The sequence below is a fragment of the Ammospiza caudacuta genome, chromosome 1 (assembly GCF_027887145.1).
Source record: "Ammospiza caudacuta isolate bAmmCau1 chromosome 1, bAmmCau1.pri, whole genome shotgun sequence".
Classification (NCBI taxonomy): Eukaryota; Metazoa; Chordata; class Aves; order Passeriformes; family Passerellidae; genus Ammospiza; species Ammospiza caudacuta.
Window position 1 is genome coordinate 25,730,285 of NC_080593.1, and position 27,963 is coordinate 25,758,247.

At 40.2% G+C, this 27,963-nt stretch overlaps 1 protein-coding gene across 4 annotated transcripts in view; it reads right to left on the reverse strand.

The window, feature by feature from the left end:
* Positions 1–25,583, reverse strand: part of SLC25A13 (solute carrier family 25 member 13) — a 98,949-nt gene extending 73,366 nt beyond the window's left edge. The window contains exons 1-3 of one of the 4 annotated variants that reach the window (XM_058800116.1): positions 21,284–21,330; positions 20,820–20,995; positions 1,773–1,826 (exon numbers count right to left, since the gene is read on the reverse strand). Coding sequence is in view for 2 of the 4 variants with exons in the window: in XM_058800098.1 (XP_058656081.1) it covers positions 1,773–1,826; positions 18,425–18,466 (96 nt within the window). In the remaining 2 variants the exon portion in view is untranslated. Of the gene's footprint in view, positions 1–1,772; positions 1,827–18,424; positions 18,549–20,819; positions 20,996–21,283; positions 21,331–23,274; positions 23,283–25,521 lie in introns of those variants that run through there. The other 3 variants (XM_058800108.1, XM_058800125.1, XM_058800098.1) reach the window with 3 other exon arrangements.
* Between the last annotated feature and the right edge of the window lie 2,380 nt (positions 25,584–27,963).

Consider the following 27,963-nt stretch of genomic DNA (forward strand, 5'->3'; position numbering starts at 1 on the left):
CTTCTCTCTAGCGTGTTTATTTCCTTCCTCAATGCTACTGTCTTCTCAGGTCAGTGGTCTAGTCCCTGTCTGCTTTTTCTGCTGCTGTGCTCCTGCTCTTCAAGTATGTTCCTCCGTAAACCACATAACCCCTTCTTTTGCAAGGGTCTCTTTGCTCTCCTGACAGATACAAGTTCCAGGACTTAAGAAGTTAAATCCTGACTTTCTCAACTGAAAATCTCATTTCAGAGCTATAAATACTGACAGTATATAATAAAACTATAAATACAGGCAATATACATTGTGACACCTACACATATGGTTAATAATAGCTCACAAGGGACAATGGAAAAAATACCAAGAACTACACAGAGAGTGGGGCATGATGCTGGAGAGCAAAGATGGAGGGAAGAAACTGGAAAAGTATGAGCTGTCTCAGGCCCTCAACACCTCCACAGAAATAATTTAGATACAACAGCTCCCTAATAGCACTGTGCCATCTACCTCGTATTTATTCTTCAGAACCACAAATTTTTCTACTCTTTTTTTTTATACCAGAATACCAAACTTACCCAGATAGTGGACTAATTAACCTCAGGAAGGCTAGACACAGTTATTTAAATTTAGGAAATGGGTCAAAGAAAGCCAGTTTCACAAAATCACTGAATAGTTTGAGTTGGAAAAGACTTTAAAGATCATCTAGTTCCAATCTCCCTGCCATAGGCACATACATGTCCCATTAGACCAGGCTACTCAAAGCCCCATCCAATCTGGCCTTGAACACTTCCAGGGATGGGGCCTTCACGACTCCTCTGGGCAAGCTATTCTGGGGACTCACCTACTTCACAGTAAGAGTTTCTTCCTTACTTCCTTAACCTAAACCTACTCTCTTTCAAGTTAAAGTCATTCTGCCTTTTCCTACCACTACATGTTCTTGTAAAATGTCCCTATGCTTGTGAAATGTCCCTCTCCAGATTATTTGTAGGCTCCACTGAGGTACTCCACTGAAAGGCTGCAGCAAAATCTCCCTGGAGCCATCTCTTCTCCAGGCTGAACAATCTCAATTCACAGTCTGTCCTCATAGCAAAGGTTCTCCAGCACTCTGATCATCTTTTTTTTGACCCTCCTCTGGACTAGCTCCAACAGGTTCACATCCTTCTTATCTTGAGAGTCCCAGAGCTGGATGCAGCAATGCAGGTGGGGTCTCACAAGAACAGAGCAGCGTTGGAGAATCAGCTCCCAGTCGTCAGCAAAACTAAAGCACATTTCTCTCAAGTATATAAGCAAGTACGTGAGTCTTTACTTGCATGTTCTCCACAGCAGGCCAACAAAGAAAGAATTTCAGTTAAATAATAAATATGGCCAGCACTTCACATGGTGATCTTCCCAACAGTTCTACAAATAACAGAAGCAGAGATAACCCTAAGGAAGAAAGGATAGCAAGGATAGAAGAAGAAAGTTTATCAAATCATTTAACAGTAAGGTATCTACATGAACACTTTACCACATGTAAGAACAATAATGAAACTCCTACCACATTCTCTGAACAATGTGGGTTTTTTCTAAGACAGCAATACTTCTTCTGAGTCAATACAATAATCACTCAGGAATATATCTGACTTCTTGGTGAGCATTGTTCAATTCTGATAATGGTATTTAAGTCTAACATGGTAATAATACAGTGAATGATTAATGGTTGGAAAAAAAACTATCAAGAGTTGTATGCTGCAATAAAGGAGCAAAAGATATGAAAAATTTAAGCAGAGAGAGTAAAATATTTACTTTACACATACCTTCAAAAATATTGCTTTCAACTCAGCTGGATCAGCTCTTTTGGTTAGAGCCACCTACAAGTAAATACAATTACATTAATATGCATAGCTTACACAAAAGGTGTCAAAGTGTCATTTAAAAACAAGAACACAAACAACAGAACAAGTGATGAAAATAAATGTTCACCTCAGATAAATTAGGCACAGCTTTAGTTGGCCACACTAATTTTATCCATTTCACACTTACATAAGGTTATTCAATATTTTTGTTCTGCTTTCGTTATGCAACCCTGCAACTCTTAAACAAGCACACATTAACAAGTCATAAAGACATTCAAGAAGCACATCTCTATAACATACCTCTCTGCTGGGATTCAGCATTATACTATCCTTACCACAGATTTTCTACATCTCTTGCACCTTTCACCTAAAGATTTCAGAGTGCCATACACAGCCCATAAGTGATAAATGGCAAGAATGAAATAGTCAGACTCACAAACTTGTTCAAGAAAGCAGCTCCATAAAAAACTGAATTTCAATGTAACTATTTGGCTTATTGCACCATTATAAACTTAAAGTGTAGATCTTTTTAATGAGATTAATTCAGAAAGCAGTATCTAGAGTATCTAGATTTTTCTGCAGATCAAATTAGGAAGTTCAAACTAAAATGAAAGTTATATTTATCACCACAAGCCCAAATTAGATTTTTTTTCAAAACACTGAATCAAAAAATATTCAACCCACTATGAAGTAAGTTCATCAGTATTATCCTGGTTGATATACCATACAATCCTTTTGCTGCTTTTGGCACTAAATGGATGTGTCCCCTCAGCCTGTGCCTACTATAGCTTCCCTTTCCTTCTTCAAGCTACCTTGATAAAATCTTGCTTGCTAAGATAATAACCCTCATCTGACAAGTCAATTCAGAACATCCATTTATTCCAAATTAAAAAAAAAAAAAATACTTTGCAAGCATACACATATTTTCAAAAAATTTGTAACAGGGAATAAACAGCCAAAGGACAAGACACACAATCTTACCCTCACTTAATTAAACATCAGAAATATTATCAATAAAACACTACTTTACTTTCTTAACTCTTTATAGCAATGGTAGAGTGCAAAGGCAAATGTGACCCCAAGTGCATTTCTGGAAGCTTACTGGCCTACTGCAGAAAATAGAAGGAGTCTGTATAAGTCTGTACTACAGCATTATATCCTCACACATACACTTACTGACAAATCTTCAGTAAGTTTGTCCTCATCCTAGATGGTGAAAAAACACCAAAAAAACCCACACAAAAACATGCAAAAAAAACCCCAAAAAACCAAACCAAAACCCAGAATATTTTAAGAAAAGTTGATTATGATTATGGCTTCTTACAAAAGTTGATATGATTACAGTTCCTTACAAAATTCTGTAAGTTTTTTAAAAGGGAAAAACCACATCTATGCTCAACTGACAAAGTCCACAGCTGGAGTCCCAATCCTGTGTCTACACAGAAATCTGTGTGAAAGCATTGCAAAAAAATCAAAGTGTAATTGTGAAGCTAAGAATATAAAAATGTGTGTTTGCTAAAATGCAAGCTGTCCTAAATACAATCACTGTGAGCAGGGATTTAATTTAACCTGTTTGTAAAAATCTGATAGTTTAGAGCAATTGGGAACTCTGTGGAAAGAAAAAAAAAACAGTATTTCTATGCTGCTTCAGTCCAGAACTTTGCCACTATACAAGCAAAGGAAAGACACTTCTTTAGCCAGTAAAAATAAATCAGTATCATATTTTATCTGTCTTAAAGTTCAAATTTTATACTGTCGAGAAAGCAAAGCCTAAAGAAACCAAGGCAGGGAAAAAAAGGAAAAGATACATGAACTTACACTATTTTCCTTTAATTTCACTGACATTACCAATTCTGAGAAACTTGGGAGATGTGCTCACAGTCCAGCTACTGTTTTTGAGCCCCCTCTTGATTACGGGGGAATTTGAGTGGTGTTTTTTACCGTCAATACTGAAAGCTAGGTTGAAGTTGGTTAGGTCAATGAATGGCACAGGAGAACTGCAGACTGGGAGCCCCAGTAGTGGCTGCATACCACAGCTTTTCTCCATTTCCCACAGTCTACTTCCTCATTTTTCCATTCCCCAGCAAACAGGAGAGGAAAGGCATGGTTAACACTGTGTTAATTGGTGCATCCATGTCACATCTACCAATGTGCTTTCTGAAAGGTGTATCTGATCCCAATTGAAGAAAAGAGCCTCCATTACATTACATGAGAACTTCAGGAAGAACTTCAGATATTAATGCAGCCATACCAGTGACTAAGAGAAGCATTTTATTCAGCTTTTCATCCATACCCAGCTATAGGCAAGGCTGAAGCTGCACACACAGCCATAAAAACTGATCCTGATGACAGGTGTTACTAGAAGATTCCCACTCTAGAAAAGGTAAAAATATTACTTTCCATACCATTCTGTAATCTGTTATGTCATCAGTTGAAAGGCTGAGTAACCTGATGCCAACAAGACTGCAAGCTGACAGGGAGCATGCTTGATGAAAAGTGACCCACAGACGAAAGCTGCTTCTCCATCAGTCAGCTCAGGTGATATTTACTGACTCACATAACCGGGTTCAGGTGATGTGTTTTGTTACTGGAAAGACTTCCCAATTTTACTTCCATCTTTTCTCCATAAAGATAAAATCAGCTACGAGCTGGAAGGCCTAACACCTCTCTAGTGGCACGAGAAGGCATTTGATAAAGGAGATCTGAGCGAAATGATGTTGCATTGCTCTTTAAAAAAAATACTATGTAACAGATACACTTAAAACAGCAACTTCTATTAAGTAAGGTTCAGTGAAGAACGCCCTCCAACATACAACATTTGTTATTAAAAAGCCCAGGAGACAACGGAGTACATCAACTGAAGTGCAGGACTATAATCAAGTTAGAACACTCTACAGGGAAGATTGGGATCATGTATAGAAAATATCAGCAGGGATTTTCATTCCTAAGGAAGACACCTGAAAGACTTTAGCAACATACTGTGTGTACATGGGTGTTATAATATATCTGAAGAATGAAACAGAACAGGCAGTATAAGAACTGCACTTAAAATGCTGAGTCCCTCCCATTAGCAACAACACTCAACAAAGGGTGCACAGAAAAAAGGAAAACTCCGTGAGAGACAGTAACATAGATTGATTTGCATGCTGGAGCTCATCATATCTTCAGGCTCCCTTGCACCTTGACCATAATTTCAGCCCATTTTCTCCAGCAGCCCTCTTTTCTCCTTATTGACTTATCCTCAATTTACAGAGGCATGCATTTTCAGTCTCACTTCCATACTCAAAATTAAATGCAGAGTCTTTCCATAAAAATATAACTGTAGGACACAAGAAAACAGAATCCACTGAGAGTCAAAGAAGATTATATTACATTTCCAACCAATTCTATTAATATATTTGTCATACACAAGGTAGAAGAAACAGGTTGTGAAAGATTGCATGGTCTCAAAAGACACAAAAAGATTAATAACAGCATGCTCCATCCAGTAAAGAACAACAACATGGGGGGGCAAGAAAGAAAAAGGGCAGTAGGAAAATCATAATTAATGTCAATATAACATCAATCTAATGGCAAAGATATAGTATCTGATCTTCTCACCTTTACAGCAAAGATCATTTTAGTAGCCACAATCTGAACAGAGTAAAGAGGTGATTATGATCTAGGAATACTTGGGAATTGCCACAATATTCTAGAAAGTTTATTGTAACAGCAAGGCCTAACCCAAGACAAAGAGATAAAACTCTTTCTTTCTTTTGTTTTAGTCTGAATACAATTCAGATGTGAAAGAAAAACGGAGGTAAGGTTGCCCCCCAAGACCTCAGTATCTTTAAAACCTCCTGACACCGAGCAGGTAAGATGCTGGACAGCTGTCCTTCTCCAAGCAGAGAGCCAGAGCTGTGGCACAGCTGACAGTGGTGAGCTTGGTCTGCTCAGTTCTAGAGAACACCATCTACAGACACATACAGAGAAAAGATGTTTGATGAAAGGCTCAACAAGTGATCACATACTCCTGTAACTTGTGTTGAAATTAAGATTATTTTTCAGAAGTTCATCCATTCTTAAACACAACTGAAGAATGCAATGTATTTCATACCACTACAAGACCTCAAATTAAAATTGAAACCTTATGTCTTGTAGGGATATTCTTTTATTTCATCACAAGTTATTGAGTCCACCTGTAAGTCTCAAACACATGTGGCCCAGTTTATGTAAGAGGTCAGATTAGATCATTGTAATGTTTCCTTCTGGCTAAAAGTATACATATACACTTCAAATGTGCAACTCCAAAGGAGATCAAACTGGGGTTTGACCTTACATTCTTGTTTAAATGAGTGACTGGAATATCAGAAACCAGTCAAAGCACAGTTACTGGCCAAGTCTGAATTCAGACCAGAAACCCACGAAGTATTATGCTAAGACAATATTCCAGTTTTTATTTTAATACAGCTAACCTGTTCATGTAGATGAGAATCATCTTTCTTCCTTTTTTAGACTATACTGGCATTAACATATATAATCATTTTCCTAACCTAGCACTTTCCTTGGTCACTTTCCATCATCACACCCATATCCTAAGTTACAAGTATTCTGCATCAGCCTCTGTGCAGGGCACTGCCTCTTGTTTCAGCTGCCTCAATAACTATTTTCTGTTAGTCCAATATACATATTGTCACCTCAGCAAAAGAACTGCCATTCCTTCTACAGTAAAAGAACTTGACTGTGATCTACAGTGGAAAGTGAACTATGCAGAACTTGACATTACAAGGGAGATTTCAAGCAAGATGTGTGGACCAGCTCACCAAGCAGAGAATCAGACAACTGCAAGGAGAGCTGGCATTGAAGACAGATCAAAAACCTTCTCAACAGACCTCCTTAACAATAAACTGAGTATTTCTCCTAGGAAAATACAGTTCAGATAGCATTTGGCATATCTGCCCAAAGGCTTAGGCTAAGAAGAACTGCAAGAGACGTTGGTAACTACCAAGCAGGTAGGTACATCCAGCCTGATCAGTCTGAGCACAGTCTTTCTTTTCTAAAAACAGTTCTGATCCTCTCAATCAAACATTCCAACTACACTTTGCAAAAGTCTAACCCTACACTAAGCATTCCTTTGTCTAATAACACCTAGCAAAGCTAAGATAAATGAATGCTATTAACAATAAAGAATCTTCTATAGGATCTTTTCATACCCTACAGACTGGTTGAGAATGAAGAGATGCAGAACAAGCACTATTGAAACTAGACAGTTGTGCTGAGTCTACCCCACACACTGGTGAAGCAAAATGAATTGTTAGCTAACAAAGACAGCATATCTCAAGCAAAGCTATTCACATCCATCTTCACTTCATCATAATTATAATCTCTGGGCAATTCCCAGTCTTCTGCACCATGGGAGGTGGAAGCCTCGCTTCCCCCAGGTGAATCAAAGCTAACAAACCTACTTTATTGTGCAATTACCTTCTAGCTTTGATCCTACTTTCAAAGTCCCAGAGCAAATGCAGATGGCTTGTTCATAGGATGGTTCTCACACAAGGAGACTCCCAATGAACCATAGTATTTTTGCACACAAATTCATCAGGGACCAACACCAATTATATACACACAAGGAATATCCTTGTCCAGTTTGTCCAATACTTCCAAGTAGGTACAGAAACCAAGGTGGAAGTAGTACATATCTTAAGAAAAACTGCTACAAGAATTTCCAAGATTAGCTAATCAATGCTATGTAAAAATGCCTTTAGAGTGTTTACTTCTACAATTTTTGTACTTTAAGATCTGGAAAACAGAAGGACAGTAAAACTAACAAAGGTAAAAATAGCTAGGCATCGCCATTGGTTAGTGAAAACATTTAAGTAAAGGAAAAAGCACCATACTGTGGCCAACACAAACCACTCCAAACTTTAAGCACTTATCAGAAAATGGAGTTAGGAACAAACTGGACTATTTGTAGTCAGCCTCCAGACTAGGACAAGGATACAACAGCTATCATTCCTGCAACAAAAATTGATGCACTACACCACAGTAAGAAACTGAACCTGAAAACCTAAACTTTGTTAAAAACAGAAACTTCTTTCACTTTTCATGTTACTATCAGAAAAAGCCCAGTTCTCCAATCACTCTACCTATCCATCATAAAGTGTTACCATACTGTGACTGTAACTTCTCTCTCAAAGTAATATTCCCTATTGTCTCATAGCTCTTCTGCAACACATTTTTACTCAGGACAGTGATTCAGAGATACACAAGTGAGCCACATTGTAATGGCCATTATGCAACATTAACATGTTCCTGTGTATCTCAGCAAACCAGAGCTCACCACTCACTTGAAGAATTGAATAATTCTACTTAAGATATATTAGAGGTCCTTCAATTAAAAAGTTTCTTTTCAAAGGAGCTCCTGAGAATGGTCAAGAAACATTTTTTATCCAGTCATGGGTATGTTTCAAAAATACCCACTCCTGCTCTTCATAGATGGATGAGGTTATAGATGTTAATGCTGCTATTTACTTCCTTACACCTTTCAGAAACAGAGTCATATTTAAGAATTATGAACCTGATAAAACATATTTGGTGGCTATCTCAGTCCAGATTAGACTTTCCTTTTTGATTCTCCCAGGGCATGTTTTGTTACAACAATAATGCTAATGTACACCCAGTGCACCGACCATAAGCTCAAGACATCAACGGCCTCATGTTTATCTTTCAAAACAGTCGTCCCAGTTCCAGCAATTTGTCTTCCAGAGGCTTACATCTAGCAGAAAAACATTCATCTCACCCAAAGAAGCAAAGGATAGGAAAATTCTCCAGTGTAACAACTGCAAAATTGAAAGCAGTTTCTGCAGAAAGCAGACAGTGAAGATACTGAATGACACTGTTACCATTCAAAAATTATAAGAGAGAACTGGCAGACTATCATGCAGCATGAATCTTGCCTGGCATTCAATGTTATTAACATAAAATATGTATTTTAACCCAGATGAAGCAATGGGTAGGTGACAAGTCAAAAGGCCATTTAACACCATGGCTCTCAGAATGTGGCATCTTCAGGAAGCATCATCTCACAGCTGTGCAGGGCAACAGTGAGCTCTGAGAGATCCATCTCTGAATGCAACATACCAGTTAGTAACACGGCTCTTCAAGGTACCCACGCTCATGGTGCTCAAGGTTCCCAACAGCTCACAGCTTAATGGAGACAATCACTCCTGGTTTCATCTGGCTTCAAGCTTCTGACCCCAACCACCACCCAAACACTCACTTTCCCCTGCCATAGCACAAAGCAGCTATAATAACCTAAAGAGGTTCTTCCACCAAGAAAAGTCACAACCCAAAGATTCAAAACAATGGTATGATGCACTCCCAAGGAACTTCTTCAGAGTCCTCAATTGCACCTGACATCGTACAGTACACACAGAGACCTAAAAAGAGGCATTCCATGCTTTATCTGACACCTTCATGAATTACAGAATCAACAATGGCAAGGACACCCTGAACAATGTTAAAAAGGTGTCTGCATAATTTTCTCTTCCAGATGCCAACACAAGGTCCCAGTGAGTGAGCAAGATTGTTTGCAGCAATAAACAAAAACCTGCTGCCTTTTGAAGAAAGCAGACCTGGCACAGAGCCATACAGGGGTATGATAACCAGAATGACCTGCTCTTAAATAACTGCTAATTACAAAAACCTACCACCAAAATAGTAATAATAATAATAATAATAATCATCATCATCATCATCATAAAATGCAACAAAAAATTGTATCACGTAAACTTGTGGAACGTTTATAGGCAGCATCTTAAGTTGTTGCTAGAGTAATCTGTAATCTGTAACACCATGCTTGTGAATGAGCAGGTAAAGAAATGTGCTGAAGAAAAGTTAAGAAAAGTTATGAAATATATATTACACGACTCGATCAATAATGGCACAACAGGAACTATGTAGGAATAACTGACAGGTAAATGTGGTTTGTTTCAGTATTGTGTTTCTTTCTTTGAAGACAGAAGTTCACTTTTCAAGATCCTGTTTATAATCAATTCCATCTATTCAGCTCTATTCAAAATGCTACACCTCAGCAGCTCAGAGAACTGGGAAGGGTGTGGGAGTGGGCACAAACCTTTATGCATGTATGGATCCAATCTACAACTTTAAAAAGAACAAATGACACCTGCATAAGAGAAACAACATCACACACATCAAGTAAAGTTATTAATAGGCTATAAATGGTGAGACTCAAAGAAAAGCTAAAATCCTGTGGTCAGGAACCCTTCCCCATAGCTAACAAAAATAACAGGAGCATTCCAGAACATATTTGGGCAAAAGGTAACATTTTCCTACTTGAAACAAAAAAACAATGCTATTTATTTTTCTTTTTTCTATCCACACAGCACTCAACACAGTGGCATACTGGGTCATGAGAAGCATGGCCATGGTCTCTGAAAGTTGAGTAACAGTAACTATTCACCTTTCCCACATAAACATGTTAATAAGCCTCTGGCTATGGAAGACCTGGACTTTCACATTAACAAAGTATCTCTCTCCCTTGAAGATTTTTACCTGTCATCTCAAAATAATACATATGTCAAAGTATGTGTTTTCAAACACACTCTCTTTTGCCTGTAAACAAGGGTATCACTGTTTGTCCAACTAGCACCATACGGGTTTTCGTTTAAACTTATTACATAATCTCCCTGAAGACAGGGAGTACAAAGTAAAGGCAGTTTAACATTTTATTTCACAATTCTTACCTTCAATATTAACAACAAACAACTGCTTGATGTTTAAATATTAGCAGATTACACAGCTGCCACAGGACACTCTGGTTGTGTGACCTTCATTCTTGCTTAAGATGTGAACTGAAAAGTGAAGCTATCAAAGAGGGTACTTGGAAATAATTTACAGTTTCATGCAGGAATATAAAATAAACCAGTGAAGACCTATATTTTTTTATGCAATGCTGTCACTGTAATCCTAGGGGTTTATCTGCCACTGACCTGCCACACCTCAGTCAAAATTGTTAAAAAGTTCACAATAACTCTCCATAATACACCTAACTTGTAAGATACCTGACAACAATAATTAAAATCTTCTCATCTCCTTAAGAAACTGTGGAAACATTTTCAGCATTTTAATTACAAACTATTCTGATTTTAGCTTGAATGATTTTGGCTTATCATCCGTGAGTCTATTTTATCATAGATATTTGCATAAAGCAATAACTGTTTCATTAAAACATTAAATTTACTTCTGCTGCATTGCCCTCTGAATGTTTTTGTGAGATCACTTGGTTGCAGTGGAAATAATGATGATGTCAAACTGAATATTTTAATTTAAAAATGGGAATTTAAAGATAAAATCCTTAAAATTACCTCCAGGAAAGCATTTTTAGCAGAGGTAAACAATATTGAACCTTTTTTTTTCCCCCAAGAAATGGACTTCCATTTACTTTGAGGGCATTGCAGTCAAACTAAAGTCTAAAAATACCAGATTAACAAACACAGAGCAGTGTTTAAGACACTAGAGAAGACCTAGCACTTTTCTTTTAATGACTCAGTAACCAGGAGCTCTTCCATTTCATTCCTTCAATGCTTGGGTTGTTATCAGCACCCTGACATCACCAAATGAATTAGAACAGCATGCCTGCCATCCCATAGTAGCCTACTTTTTAGCCCAAACTGTCAAAACTGCAGCAGAATTCCAAAAAAACTCTTTCTGACCAGTTGATCCAGCACTTTGAAACACAAAAAGTTAATGCTTTACCTCAAAAAAAAAAAAAAAAAAAAAAAAAAAAAGAAAAAAAGGCTGGGTGATCAATCAGTGATTACACCTCACAGCTTTCACAACCTGCACTACCCCACAAAATCTGCAGTGAACAGAAAATCCAGGAGATCTCACACTAGTCATCATTACATACACCTTTGTTTGATCAAATCGTGGGTCATACACAAAGCCCCAGTTTTTCAAAGCTACAAAAGAATTGTAGGCACACATTCTGATAAAACTTCCTAAAAACACTGGAGAAAAACAAGTGTATTTGGCAGACTTTCTGTGCATATTTTGCTAAGACACTTCCATAATTTTCAAGAGTTCAGGGCTCTCTTTACTTCCTTCACTTGCCACACATCCAGAGAAAAAGAGGAAAAAGCTGATTTATTATCAACTTGCCAAAGGCACATAGAATAAGGAACTATTAAGTGCTATTTCAATGATACAGGATTTAAATGTTTGCACACTTGAGAATTAAGTATTCTTGTCTGGTCTGTTCTCTTACCTGAGATACTGAATCTATAGGTTACATGTAATGGAAAACCAAAAGCAAATTGCAAGAGTTTCGCAGTCATTAAGGGTTTTACACCACTATCTTCTTTATGGAGACAAAAGAGGCTCAAAACTCCTGTTGTATAATCTTCACAATGCAGAAAAGACTGAACCTGCTTCACACCAGTTAGTCTTGACAGAAAAGATTCAGACCAAATTACTGATCTAGGTCTGCGAACAGAGTAAAAGCAGTTGAATAAAGTTTGTTGTTGCCATGTTTTTCTTCCTTTTGAACAGCATCAACATGGGACTAATTCATGATCTTTAGAAAGTAGTTTCCAGTTAGACTGACACACAATGGCAAGCAGTCTTAGACAGGTGAAGTGACAGGAAGGAGGAAGGCTGACTTGATGTCAGTGACAAAAACTATTTTAATGGAAATGTGAAATTATTCAAAAATTTCTTCTCCCAAACACGTGAAGATTTCTCTAGTCAGATTCAGACTGCACAATGGGCTGAGAGAAGGAATCAGGCAGACGCGGTATTTTTACATACCGTGTTTTTCTAATGGCTTTTCATACCCAGTGCCTCACTTAAAGGTTTCTTCTGTCAAAGATCTGTTAAATCAGCGATGTTTCATCAAATAGTAGTTGTCAAACATGATAAAGAACTACAATAATAAAATACGTGACCAAGAGGTTTTAGCAGCCAAGGATTCAGGGAAGACTGGGAATAGGTTTTATTTCCAAGGCAGAGAAAAATGACAACAGTAATGAAGTCTGCTGTTTGTATTCAGTAGTACTAATTTTCAGACCTCTTCTATCCTAAAGTAAGACCTACACATCAGGTCAAGCAATGGACAGATGTGACAGGAAAGTCACATAACAAAGGAAACACATGACTGCTATTGCAGGACATATCTTTCAATTAAATCTTTTAAGAAATGAGACTCCTGCCCTGCTACTGATATGAGGCAACATCCCAGTCTCTCTCCCACACTAAGAGCCCACACCAGACCCAGACTTGCCTAAGCAGATGTAGAGGGCACCTGATGTAAAAGAAGTGCAAAAATAAAAAAGCAAAGCCACACCATAAACACACACTGCCAAGAGGCATTAAGACAGGAGATTTTATTTCTCACATGTCTACACATTTGAACACAGACCTTCAAACCAGAGTTGCATGTACAGACATAGAATCTTTGTGTCATGATCCTGCTGATGGCCTTTCATGTTTTGGAGATGTTACCTGCATTTTGATTAACACCCATCAACCTTTGACGAAAGATGTAGTCAGATGCTGCTCAAGCTACTCCAACACTGAATAATTTGCTCTAATTTATTTCTTTAAAACTACTCTAATTTACTGCTTTACTTTGATGAAGTGGGCACTTTTGATAACTTCCCAGAATTATATATCCATTGGCTGAAGCAAAAACCCAACCCCCCCCAAAATGGTGATTCTACTGGCTGACAGAGTTCAGGGAAGTTGGGATAAGAAATAGCAACTAAAATATAAAGACAATTAGAATTTTTTCCTCCTACTAGCTAGATGATTGGCATTTGGTTTAGGATCATCCTGGTGAAAGCCTCCTCCCCTGTTGACTGAGTGCATTTTTAAGTAGTGGGCAAACATCATCAGGAAAGAAAAATGTGTGCCTTTCCTTATTCTGAAATCTACAGCCATTTTCCCCAGTACACAATGTCAGAATGAAAAACAAAGCACAGTGACTGCTAGTTAATTTTTTCTCTTCCTCTTCTTGCAAAGCCAGCTCTAAAAAAAGACACCAACCTGCCACAGAACCTTCTTTGAACTTTACATTTCCTACTAAGTTTAAACTTTTCTTGTCAGATAGAAATGAAGCTTGGCTACAGGAAAAAAAAAACATTTTTAAATCCTTGGTGGATAAAGATCAGGCAGTATTCACCTACAGAAACTGAAAAATGTGAAAAGATAAATGCAAAACAGTGTGTAGAGCTTGAAAAATCTGTGGTCACTGGCATTTTACATAACAATCTGAATTCCAGTAAATCAAATTTCAATTACAAAGGAAGTACCAACAAGATCACTGTCATAAACAGAGAAATAATAAACTCTATTGGGGAAACAAGAAGCGAAATTCAACTATATGAGATGTCTATTCTCATCCTTTTCTAAAAGTTTTCAGTTGAAGAAATTTGTTCAGCTATACAGGAAATACTCAGACTTTGATTCCCCACACTTCCCTCCCTGTGCAGTTCCACAACTGCTCAGGAATTATATATTTTAGACTTGCTCAACAGCTCTTTAGCTCAAAAGCCATGTTTTGATACTTAGAATACTAATTACACAAAAACATCTGAATCACAGAATATGCTGAGTTGGAAGGGACCCACAAGGATCATCAAGTCCAATCGCTGTCCCTGCACAGGACCACCCCCCAAGACGACTGGACAATGCCCTCCCCACCATGGGCCTGAGGCCATTGTCCAAACACCTCTTGAACTCCATCAGGCCTGGTGCTGTGACACTTCCCTGGGGAGCTGTTCCAGTGCCCAACCACCCTCTGGGTGAAAGAACCTTTCCTAATATCCAACTTTAATCTCCCCTGACACAACTGCAGGTTCTTCCCTTGGGTTCTGTCACGGGTCACCAGAGTAAGGAGATCAGTGTCTGCCCCTCCTCTCCCCCTCATAAGGAAGTTCTAGACTGGGATGAGGTCTCCCCTCAGTCTCCTCTTCTGTAGGAGGAGGGAAAACAAACTCTGCTTTCACGTATTTGTAAGGTTGGCAGATAACTGTGGTCATCTAGCTACACAACATCTTCTGTATTCTAGCTCTGAAATTTAGTTTACTCTTTCAATCCTTCAATTACCCTAATCATCAAGGCATAACAATCATAGTTGTAAAAAGCACATGTATTACTTTTCTGATAGGTTCCAATAATTGCAAAAATAACCTTTAAAAGCCCTGAAATTTTTAAACTGATGGAATTTTTTTTAAAAACTAGACATTAAGAGTTACAGTGTACATTATCTTCACATGGGATTGATTCAGTGGGACCTGAAGACTGGAAAATAATTTAAAGAATGCACCCTTTAAGTGTAATGCTAATACCCTTCAAGTAAAATTATTCTTTGATATTTCTGTTTTGAAAAGAAGACACAATCAAGTTTCAACTATATTATTTGTGGCTAATCTCAATATAATCTAACAATAGTTCTACAGATAACTACAACTCTAGGACTATTATTGCCAGCTCACCAAAACTTGGACCTTAGCAGGTGAATTTAATTCTGCATTCTGGCAGCTTCTATCAGATAATATATGTTGGTCAAAAAGCAGTTAATGAGCTTTAAAATGCTCAGTTTCTGAAGGATTCTTCTTCAAATTACAACATAACATTAACTATTTGCCTCCCTGATCAATCTGTTTTGCTGCCTGACAATCCTGCCCTAGATACCCAAAAGAGGTGCTGGAGTACATTCATTATTAGCTTTCTGCAAAGCACTGCACTTGACAAAAAGGTAATCTTACAGGTCTGAATAATATTCAACTGTGTTTCTTTCTATATTAGATCAAATGTAATTAACCAGTGGTATGCAATAAGATGCAGAGTTAACATCCTTTTCCATCACTGGCACCTGGTTTTCATCATTAGTATCAACTACTAATAATGCAAACAGCACTAATAGGGCTGGGAAGGGCTCGCCTGTCATAAGGACAGTTTGTGGAGCAAGAATTAACAGCCTCAAGACAGGTTACCTGTTCTATTCATTGCAGTCACAGTCACCTAAAATATTAACAGCATGAATGCCAAAAATGTGGAAAGACTACAGAGATGAGCAGAGTAAAGAAAATTTGTCACTTAAAAATGGAAACACTAAAACAATCACCAGTTGTGGTAGTACTATTTACTACTATAAACTTAGATTGCCTAAGTTTTCCAAATATGATATCTGGGTTTAAAAAAAAAAATCAAACAAAAACAAATTTAAAAAAAAAAAACATAACAGCAAAAAAACCAACACAAATACAAATCCCAGAAAAAGTCTCAGGTGTCTGTTCTCAGAGTACCCTGCCTCCAGCTCTGGTCCAGTCTCTTTGAGATAAGGTCTTCTACCAAAAGATAAACTAATATTATTGATGCTAATGTGGACTTGCTGGTAGGGAGCAAGACCAAGGGCATGTGAAGGTCATAAGTCATAAAGGCAACCTAAACTCATAAAAGTAACCTAAACCACAAATGCATGAAACTTCTCTGTAGCTTTGTTTATCATTTTGACCTTTATACATTTTAATATGGATAATTCATAAAATGACAGAGTGCTTAACAACTCACATGTGTATCAATCATTCAAAAACTACCAATCAAAGGAAAATAAAACACAGATTATCACACAGCTCTCAAAGTTCCTTCATCTTCAGCATCTGTCATCAAAGTTATCCTCCTTTAATTTCCCAAATTTCTGGAGAGTTAGGATTTCATTTCTCAGTTAGAATTTCACCAGCTGCCTGACTCCTACAGACTAAGGCTACAGTCATCTGCGTGTTATGTTGAGCTAAGGCTGATCAGCACTGTTAGAAAAACAAGTATGGACCAGCTAGGCTAATCAGGGCAAAACCAACCACAAACTTGCCTAAAGCAAGTGGCAGTTACTCCTTCTACAACAAAAGTCAGGTCACTTTTGAATACATAATTAGCCAATGAGACACATATTAAAAAAAAAAAAAAAAAAAAAAAAGCAACACAATAGTAGAAACCATTTGCAAGGGAAGTCTGATTTCTAACTTCTGCTTACTCAGGAAACTCCTTTTAAAAACATTCCTTCAGCCCAGGTATTAGGCTATACAGAGAAAATGGGACAAAATACTTTAAAAGAGTACAAATATTTAAAAGAAAAGTTATGACAAAGCTTTCTTGGTGTTTCAGTTCCATTTTTTACTTTCCTTCTTTCAATTTAAATTTCTGCCGACTGGCATGTAAATAACTTGTGAGTGATTAGTTGACCAATCAGTTCTATGAGAATCTCACAATTTTGCCTATGCCATATTACAGTTACATCTGCATGGCTACATTCTTGCACCACACCTCCCACCTTCAGGGAAAAATCCCTACAACCTCTATGGCTATCTATGGCTGACAACAGACAAACCACTTACTAAAAGTAAAAAAGCCTGCCTTCTTACTTCTCTGCCAAGCAGTGGAAAATGTAAAAGTATCTATAAATGCACAGCAGTAAATATCCCTATAGCAGTCACACTAAACAAACTTTTGCAGGTCTCCAGCTTAAGGTATTTCTGTGCTCAGGGCCATCCACATAACTCTTTAAACTGCTTTGCTGTGAACTGTACTAGGGAACTGATCTGATCTGATGCAAACAAAACCAATTTATATACACAAAAAAAAAAGAGGAAAAAAAAAGTGTAACTTTTTTCCCAGTCAGTTATCCATTTCAATTCACCATTATACTACTCTAGGATTGTCTCTGAATCATTATTTAGTGAAATCACAACTTCATAGCTACTGCCAGCTTTTAAAAACTGCAGTGACCTGGCAGTTCAAGAAACAGACAGGTACCTCTCCACACCAACCCAACCAAGAGAAGCAAGTTCAGCCCTGGCACCAGAGCAGAGAACAATCAGCCCAACACCAAGAAGGCAAAGAACCAGACCTAGAGACCTGGTCTAGCCTTGGCTTTCAAAGAAGAACCAGTAAGATCCTAAATATATGGAGTAGTGATGATACTAAGATTTTAGAAGTATTTTTAAAAGGTCTGGCTGTGTGGGCACAAGTCTGCCCATCTCAGAGCACTCTCTACAAATAAAACTGTGTTTGTATATTTGGAAACTCCACTTTGCTCAGCCTCTGAGGGTCTGATCCATTAGCACGCCCCACTACCTCTAGTCACAGCATGATGCAAAAACCATTCCATTTGTACAAGCAGAAAGTCACATGCAATTTAAGGTTTTAGGACTCCAGAAGTTTCCCCAAGGTGCACATCCAGAACTGCTGCAGCCCTGATTTGAGCATGTACAGACATTTCAGACACACTGACCAGGCACCCAGCAACCACACATGCAACACGTCTAATGCACATCGGCAGTGAGCACCCACCAGGCAGCAGCCCTGGAGGCATCCTTCATGCAAAATGCATCAACACTGCTGGCAACAAAGAATCCAAACCTTCCCTCCCACTCAGGTGGGTACCATAATGGCTACAAACCGAATCAGGTTCTGGCAACAAAGAATCCAAATCCTCTCCCCTCTGTGCCAGGTTCCATAATGGCTCCAAATCAGGTTCTGGCCCACACCTCTTGCCCCAGTCCTTCTGTTGCTTTGTTACAAAACAGTGCAATGCCTGAAACAGAGGTGCAAACCTTGCTCTTTAAAGATCCTCCAGGGACTTTCCTTTTCTTCATCCCTATTCTTTCATATTCCACTGGCTGCCTTGGATGCTCCCTAGTGAGCACACGGGCTGTTTTGGTACCGATCCCTCACAGCTCTGGTAGGTTTCTTAATTCTGAAGTCAAGTGGGTAAAAAAAGTTAGGCATGGAGATGTTAATCTAAAGAACAGCAAAAAAAAAAAAAAAAAATCTTTTTCTAAATTGGTTTTCACATGGCCAGAGTGTAAGGTAGATCTCCACAGGGACTCAAAGAGTGACCATATTGGCCAGCACAAAAACACTTCTGGCAGGCTGCCTAGGCATGCAAGGTATCATAAATATATAAATCCAGCTGATGTTTAGGGATCTCACATATGCCCAACAAGAGGAATGTGATTAGTCCTGCAACAAGCTGTATTTCTTCTGTTTCTTCACTAAATGCACATAGTTTAGTGTACATGCAGTCACTTTGCCACTCTCTCTCTCTCAAATGTTTATTTTTTCCCTCTTCAGAGGAAAAGAAAAATGCCAACAACCCATTCCTTGTGAGCAATTTCATCCTTTAGCACACTGGATTTTGTTCAGGTCAAGTAACATTTTTTGTAAAGAATATAATTGCAATTGCCTGTTTCTAAGATCTTGTAAATAGCATGACATTATTTTAAAAACTGCATTTACAGTGTTCCTTTAAGTGTTTTAACACAGCTTCAGCTGAAATTGCTTTATTCCAAAGCAATTGAATATAGAGTATTTTTATAGGGACCTCTTTGTCTCTCTGTAAATGACTGAGATACAGATCCTTTCCAGAAAGAGGATGCATCAGAAAACATGCAACCTTACATTTTACTAGCCATAGTTATCTAGCACCATGAAACATCAGTTCCTGAAGATTATGTTGTAGCTAAAGCAAAACAGCATGATTAGCAGAGTAAAGTCGTGCCTAGAGGCCTTATGCAAGATAGGTTTGGCACCATACAAACACAAAGGCTCTATTCAGTATGGTAAAGCCATTCTACAGCCAAAGCAGAGGCAATTCCATAGTTCAAAAGCAAAAATTAAGCTAAAAATCAGCAGCACATTCATTCCATTTTCCAGGAAATTCAGTATCACATACCTCCTTGTCATACTCCTTGGACAACATAGACAAATAAAATAGATACAGGCCTAAACAAGCTGGTCAGAAGACACATTGTTATCATTCAGGGCTGTAAGCTTGGTTACATTACAGCTCCAGGAGTGCCTTTAACAAGTGGTTTGAGGCACACTTCCAAGAGCTCCTCTACCCTCCTGCGACACAAAGCTGCATAGAAAGAGCAGATTATTTCCCAGTGTGATAAAATCCAGACAACTCCAAATTCTTTTCAGCAGGCATCACAAAAGACAAAGTATACACATAACTGCTGGATCCAGTAGCCCTCTCCTAGGCTATACATGAAGCAAAGTCACCCTGCAATTCCTCTTACAGGGGTACCATAATGGAAAGGAACAAGTTCCAAAAACCTGCCAAAATCACTGGCAGTTGCAACATGTGATGCCATCAGTACCTAACATATTGAAGACATAAAGCAACCTCTTCCACCACCTCCTCTTGTCCCCACCTTGCTCTGATAAGGAAAGGTGGAGTCAGAGAGGAAATAGCAGCACAAAGACACAGGCAAAATCAATTGAGACAAAACCCGCACTGTAATAAAGATTCTTTTCAGGGTAACTCAGTGTCCACTGCAGCAGAGAGCTGCATGGAATTTTTCCACAGCAGAATTGCTCCATGAGTGTCTTTCCTGGGATTACCCTTGCCAGTGGGCCCTGTTGCATGCTGTGAGTCTTGTGAGACTGGGACTCAACCAGTTCTCCTGAAGGTACACATCACAAGCAAAGATCTAGGCAGTAAAAGAAACCAAATGAAACCAGACACATAAACTGTGACAGGCAGGACAGTGGAGTAAATGACTTGGTTTCTTCTCTCTTTCAGATGCAGCCATCAGTCATGCTACTTTGCACTTAGAAAAGGTCTGAAATTATCAGCACTCATACAAATTCAATGTCCCTCTGTCAAGCAATTTCTGGTCTCTTAAGAAATCAAGATGCAGTAATAAGTCATAAGCAGCATAAATACATGGTTTTTTTCTGAGGGGAAAGTGGAAAGAAGAGTCTTATGATACATATAAGAATTTACATATTTCTGCACAGATCCAAAATGTAACCATGCAAGAGCAAGCACTGCTGGACCTGTACAGACTAGCAACAGGACTTTTCATGTGGATATTACACAGTGCTATCACCTCCAAAAAACTACCATGGCACCACCATTAAGTGCCATAACACTATTAAATCCATAGTACATAAACTCAGTGGTGCTTCAGGGAAACAGATTGCTCTCTCCTTACTCACCAACCACTTTTCTCTCCACAACTGATCTCACTGAGTGGCTGGAGCCTGTCCACAATGGACTACTCTCCTTTCAAGGACACAGGAGCCCATCATGATGCCAGAATCCCTCACCTCTTCTTTTCTGAGGGCCCAACAAATCCATGTCCAATGCAATGCAATTCTTCTCTTCCATTTGGCTGGAGGAAGGGAAGAATGGCACGATTGAGAGCAAGAAGAGTGAATTTAATCTGTTCCCAGGCACACTCCATGCTACTGCTAGCACAGGAAAACGAGCGTGGAAGAAGGAGCTGAACAAAGAGGCAAAATGGAGCTGAATGATGCAAAAGGGACACACTGGGTGTGCATGGCAGCAAAATAATCAAAGTGGCATGGTTCTGTCAGCATCTAAGAGTTTTGGCATTGCTTGTAATCATGTTTATTTAGAACTGCATTGCCATTGTGCCTGCATTTCAATCGCTGCTTACCCAAACCTCACTAATTCACATCATCCAGGGCAGGCACTGGATCCCTTCTGCACACAAAAAGGGTTGTAGAGGCAGGGCCAGTGGTATCAACCCCTCACAGAACTCCAGTTAATACAGCTGAGGTGATGCATCCTGCAGGACTGGTGTGTTCACTGTGACATGTCTGACTGTAGTAACACCAAGACATACAAGGAGCCTGTGCCTGGGCACTAACTATTTTTGGTATGACAAGGTTTAGGATTTTAAAGGTAGATGTGGCAGTAACCAGAAACAACATTTAACTCCACTGATACAGCTTCCATAATAAACAGTTCCAGAAAAACAAAAGAGAAAAGAGAATTAAAAGAAAATTTAAATACATGAAAATTGCATAACCAATTTTCTTTACCTTGCATTACAACTATCCCAAATATTGTCACATAAGTCAGCAACAAATCTCTTTCTGTTACATTATTGACATGGTTCTGACAGTCTTAGAAAGATTTACACATGCACTTAAAATTAAGCGTGCAAGCAAGTCCCATAGGGTACTGATGTAAGGTTCATGCCTTCACTTGAACAGTCATTTTACAACTAGCTTTTTAGCATGCAATGTTCACTTTGTTCATAAGACAATAATTTTAAAGTAACTTATACTTTCTGAGTAGTACGGGCAGCCAGTACATGCCCAATGGAAAAAAGTTCACACATGACACACAAAAAAACAATTACATAAGAAACAGAGATATTCCACAGTATTCAAAAATCAACTCCTGTATCATTATTACACATATCATACAATTACAGAAGTTTATTCACATGCTAACCACAGCAGAGATAAAGTTGAATGGTGTTCATGTGCTTCCATGCTAAGCCACTGTTTTTACAATTTACTAGGCTTTGATTATCTATCAAAATTATTTGAGTTTGGAATTTTCATTAATGCAATTTTTAACTGTTTTGAACGTAGCTTAGTGGTTATGAAATATAAAGATTAAAAATATGATATATACTAGCTCCCATTAGAAATATCAATTTCTGACCTTAAGTTGAACAGACAAAGTAGCATAGTAGCAAAGGCAAAATCAACTACAGAAAAAAGTCTCATTGAGACATACCTTAGGACCTCCCACTGAAAATATGTTTATATTTTACCAAGCAGTAGAACTTTAAAAAGACAGCAAGTCACACTTTGCACATGCATGAGACAACAGCTATGCCCAGAACTTGTAGCAGAATAGGGATCAAGGGTAACTGACATTCACTCAACACAAACATTTAATTTTGCTGTAAAATACACACCAGGTGAACAGCAAGGGGCATTTGCTAGACTAGGTAAATTCTCTTTAGAACTATCTGGCTAAAGGGCAGAAAAACAACATTGTGATTGCATTGTTAAACACTCAAAATGAAGAAATAAGCAGGGCACTCTATGTAAAGCATTAGTGCTTTGTACCTGCATTACCATAAAGATGTTCCACATCACCTCTTTTTTTGCACAATGCAGAAAAAGAAGCCAGCACCTAGGATGGTAATTTAATTACCAAAGGGGTAAAAATCTGCTGGAAAATCTCACCTCTGGTTTTTACTGGAAATTTGTGTGAATATAATTTATAGCAGAGTTTTCCCAAAACAGTTTCAGAAAATGTTTTCAAAGTTTCAGGCACTGATGTGTAACATACATTGTTTAAAATGCCGTGCAAGTTGGAAACATTGAGCTGTATACAATGAAGGAAATTAAATCAGGCTGTAGTGCCCATTTCTTGATACCTGAGTGCTTAACTATGCAGCCTTAACAGTATCCCATTTGGGTTTTCCTTTTGAGAGACTGAATTCCTAGAGTTTGCTTAATATGTCAACATTTGAAATCTTGCAAGCAAAGACCAGTTACATTCAATCCCAAAGACTCATATGCCTAAAAGGGTACAATTAAAAAATTAAAGGAAGCGGTCATGCAGGATACTGGCAAGGAAAAAGTACTAAAGAAATTTAAGAAAAAGCATTTAACTCACCAGTCCATTGTTTGGCTGAGGTGAAAAAGGCAAACATTACTGAGATGCATCAGTGAGGAAGTTAGAACACAAATCAAGGCACATGCCTGAAAGCACATGTGAATAACTTCAGGCCCAGAAGCTCTTTCCGTGGTGAAGTTATTCACATGTGTAATTGCAGAACCTAAGCTCGGATGTTACCCTCAAAGTACAAAATGCTATGTACATTTTGCTACTGACCTCAATATAAAAAGAAATTTACCTGTATTTAGCTGTTTCAGCTGAAGAAGACAAAACCCCCTTGAATCCCACAATGTAATGTAATTAATCCATTCTAGCTGCCCACAGTTCTAGTTTGTTTGTTTGTTTGTTTTTAACATAAGTCTCTCAGAACGTGTTTAGACTTATATAAAAACCAGAAGCCTTCCTTGGAAGCTATGTGAGGACTGCATGAGACCCTGGGGTACAAAGAGCTTATCTCTGCCTGCAATACACTAAGAATCCCTATGACATGACAATTAAGCCATTATTCTTTTTATTGGGTATCTCTCTGCCAAGCCTGATGTAACCTGACATATACAACATTCAATTAAGTGTCTCTTAAAGTGCTGAGTCTTTCCAACATATGCTTGTGTAGATTTTAGGGATCTGAACTGTGCAAGAAATCTAGCTTAAGGAAAAAGGACACCATGCAAATGTGTAGCATGGAGCACACGTGTCTACCCGATTAGACAAGCACTAACTACACATTAACTATTTTTAAGTTACATGCGACTAGCATAGGTTAAAATGGATTGCAGATTACAAACCACTGCTTGGAGAAGAGAAAATAAGTAAAAGGTTCAAAAAGCCAGAGAATAGAACACTTTAAAGTCTTTAAACACCAATAGTTTGGTAAGATGTAACCAACATGTGTGTATGGACCAGTGGGAAATCAAAAATTTTTTAAAAGGCTAGATTGGTCAGCTTCACAGATTCACAAATAGTGAACATAAGATTTGGGGATGACTGCTTTATATACACTAGGAATTAGGAATCAAATATTGCTCAATCCACTAAAAGGGCATGCAGTTCAGATAACCTATGTTCTTACTGAGAAAGGTGCTGACCAAAGCAGCTCTATCATATCCTAGCTAAAATAAAGGAGCACACAACTCTGGCCACACTAAGCCATGCTTTGAGTTGTTTGGGGAATTTTTTCCTCAATGATTTTTTCCTCAATGTCAGTTTCATCACTGACTTCAATAAAAGGACATGGAGTAATTTCTTTTTGAAGTGTCACTATTCAAATATGAAACTTAATGGAAGCAGTAAGTTTTGAAACACCAACATTACATTTCATTTTATCTCCCTTTAGATATGGCCTTGATCCAGCTAATGACAATTTTTTTTCTGGGATGGGAGTACATTACTAGCTGATTAAATAACATATTTCAATTTGTTTATCCTTCTGATCAGCAAAAAAAGCCTAAATAGCAGGTATCCACCTGACAGGACAGCACTGAGAAGTAAAAATCCTTGGAAATGATGACCAGATGTGAAAACAGAAGGCAGAAAAAGGTACACGGAGAAAATGGGAGAAAAAGCAGAAAGGGACAATCGAGCTAAGGCCTGCAAGCGGGGCAGGGCCAACATCAGTGCCCACTGCGGGACCTGCCAGCCGCCGTCCCGAGTTGCCGCTGCATCCCCCCGTCCGAACAGCGGTGTGTGTGTCTGTCCGCATGCACAGCACGTGTGTACGTGTGTCTGTATGCATCTGTACACTGGGGAACAAGGCGCTCGGCGGGGCTCTCACTGAGCACTACCGGGCCCAAATGCGCTTGGCGGAACCACGGCCGGGCCAGGGCACGGGCGCCCGGCGGGGCAGTGCGGGGCCTCGCCGGGGAGAGCGACACCGGCACCGACACCGACACCGACACCGGCACCGACACCGACACCGGCACCGGCACGGGCCCCGGCCCCGGCCGCGGGAGGCGCCGTGCAGTGTCATTGACGCCGATGATGCACCGCAAGGGGAGCCGAGGCCCGCTGCTCCAGGCGCGGGCAGCTGCGGATGCTCGCCGCGCTGGCACACAGCCCCACGGCCCGGGGGCCGCCCGCTGCCCACCCCCCGCTCCCCGGGGCCGGCGGCGAGCGGCCGCCGAGCCGCGAGGAGGAGGAGGCGCCACCTCGGCTTTCGTCAAGGGCAGGCCCGAGGTCAAACCCGGCAAGCGCCCCGCCGCGGCCCCTTCCCCGCCGCCCGCCCGCCCGCCGGCGGCGGTGCCTTACCTTGGCAGCCATGCTGTGCCCGGCGCGGCCACCCCTTCCCGTCCCTTCCCTTCCTCCGCTCCCCTCCCTTCCGACCGCGGCACGCAGCTTCCCCGCCTGCGCACCAGCCCGCCAGCGCCGGCCGTCACCGCTCGCTCGCACAGGCGGGGATGGGGCGCCGCCCCCGCCCGGCCCCGCCGCGGCCCCGTGATCGCCCGGCACGGTCCGGACCGGCCCTGCGGGCTCCGCGCTGGGCGCCGGGCGAGGCGCCGGGAGACGCGGCCTCGGGCACCGGCGGCACGCCGGCCTTGCGGGGCGAGCGCCGCCGCATCCCCGTGAAGGGCCCGGTTGCCCTCCTGGTTGCTCCACGGACACGGCTGGTGGCCCGGCGGGCGCACGGGGACGCCGAGCTCTTGGGGCCCTGCAGCCGCTCCGCCCGCTGGAGACGGGACCGTGTCACCAGCTGCTGCCCCCGGGGAATTCCCCCGCCGCGCTCGGGGGACACCGGGGCGAGCAGCGGAAGGATGCCAACACCTTCACATCAAACCCCGCTGTCCTGCCCATCTCTGTTTTCTTCCCCTCAAGGCAAGCTGCTGCTCGAGGGATGTTTCAAACAGTTGCAGCACCCCCAGCCATCATTCTGGGATGTCTCAAGAACTAGCTGTGCCTTCAAACCAGATTCTGTCAATGCTGTGCTAGTTTCTATCAGCATGAAGGTGACACACAAGCAGCCCCGCCGCAGTCCAGGGCTGTTCCCAGGGCCACCACGCGTGCGGCAGGCTGAGCCTCCCGGGCGGCTCGCACTCTGCCCGGCACAGCCTGCCCGGGCACGCTCGGCCGTGCCCCGCTGGGGATGCGGGCCGTGGCTGCCGCCGGGGCTATCGTCAGGCTGCCAGCGCCCGCTCTGGCTCGTCCGGGGCTTCTGGGGGGATTTTAGGACAGACTGGTATTGGCAGTGGAGGCAGGGAGCTTGCAACGTGCATGTAACTAAAAGGTTGCTTGCAAGAACAGCTCCAGGGCAAGTTTTCGAGTTAATAATGATGTATCAAGTTAGTCATAGCTTTGAGGTAGATATTTCAGCACTTTCCCTTAAACTGAGTTATGTAAAGACGCTAAAAAGACAAAGGATCTCGGAGACAACTATTGCATTATGAACCAAAAACAATTAACTCTTTGATTGCTATTAGTTGTCCTAGAGAGACACACTAGAGGAATGATAAGGATTCCTAAATGCATATTCACCTTAGAGAAGGTGAAGGTGCTTTCTCTTTGTCTTAGAAAAAGTGTAAGGATTCATGAACACATCTGTACTTGCCCACTATAAATCTGTGAAGAATATCTCTTTTTGTGTTTTCAGTCCAATGAGTTAACTACTCCAGCGTTTGAGCAAATTGTAGTTTCCCCTGTGCCCCTTGGAAGTTTCTCCCATCACCTGTGAGGCCCAGCAGCAGACATACCCCCTTCGCAGCTGTCTCCCAGTCTCAGGTTCTTGTAAAAACCTCCCACTTGCTGGATTCTCTTCCTTTTCTGCTTGCTCCACATATGTATGCCCATTGGAAGTGCTCAGCTGTTCTGTCTCAGCACAACCTTTCTCTTCTTGCTGCATCTCCCTGACCTAGAAAATAGCAGTTAGATCAAAGCAAGCTTGAAGCCTTCATCCAATCCCACTTTTTCAAACAAAGACAAAAAACAGACTATGTTGTGCTTATCTGCAAACTAGATAAGTAAATACTGTCACCTTGTCATAAATGAATAGATAATAGCAGTCCATTTATAAACAATAGAAAACAATCTTCGATTATTTTAATGATACCACTAAGAAGAGAAAAATTATGTAGAGAAAATAGGATAACAATTGTCTTATAATACAAATACTATGTTCTGTGTATATTCATAAGTCAGGATATTTAAATGTGAGCTTGAAAGTCAGTCCGATTATGAAAACAGGCTTCAATAGCAATTTTTTTCAATTTAAGACTGCTAGGAAAATTACTAGAATTCTCGTGTTATACTGACACATGGTCTTGAGCTAATTGCCAAGGAAAAACAAAACTCAAAAAACTGCCTATATTTCAGGTAAACTGGAAGTGACATTCAGAGAGGTGAGTGAAGAAGGATGATCCTGGAAAGCCTTTTTCAACTGCTCTGTAAATAAAACAGCACACGACCTCTTTTAACACTTGTAATCATAGAATCATGGAATGGTTTGCTTTGGAAGGGATCTCTGAAGGTCATCTATTCCCAGTCCTCTGCAATGAATAGGGATATCTTCAATCAGAACCAGTTTACTCAGTTTATTTGAGACCAGGTTGGATGGGAAACCTACACATCTCCCCATCTGCTGGTCTTGATTATTTCCAGGGATGGGGCACCATCTACCACCTCTATGGGCAACCTGTTTCAGTGTTTCAAAAAGTGTCCTTTATCTAGTCTGAATCTGCTTCATTTCCCATCCTTCAAGAG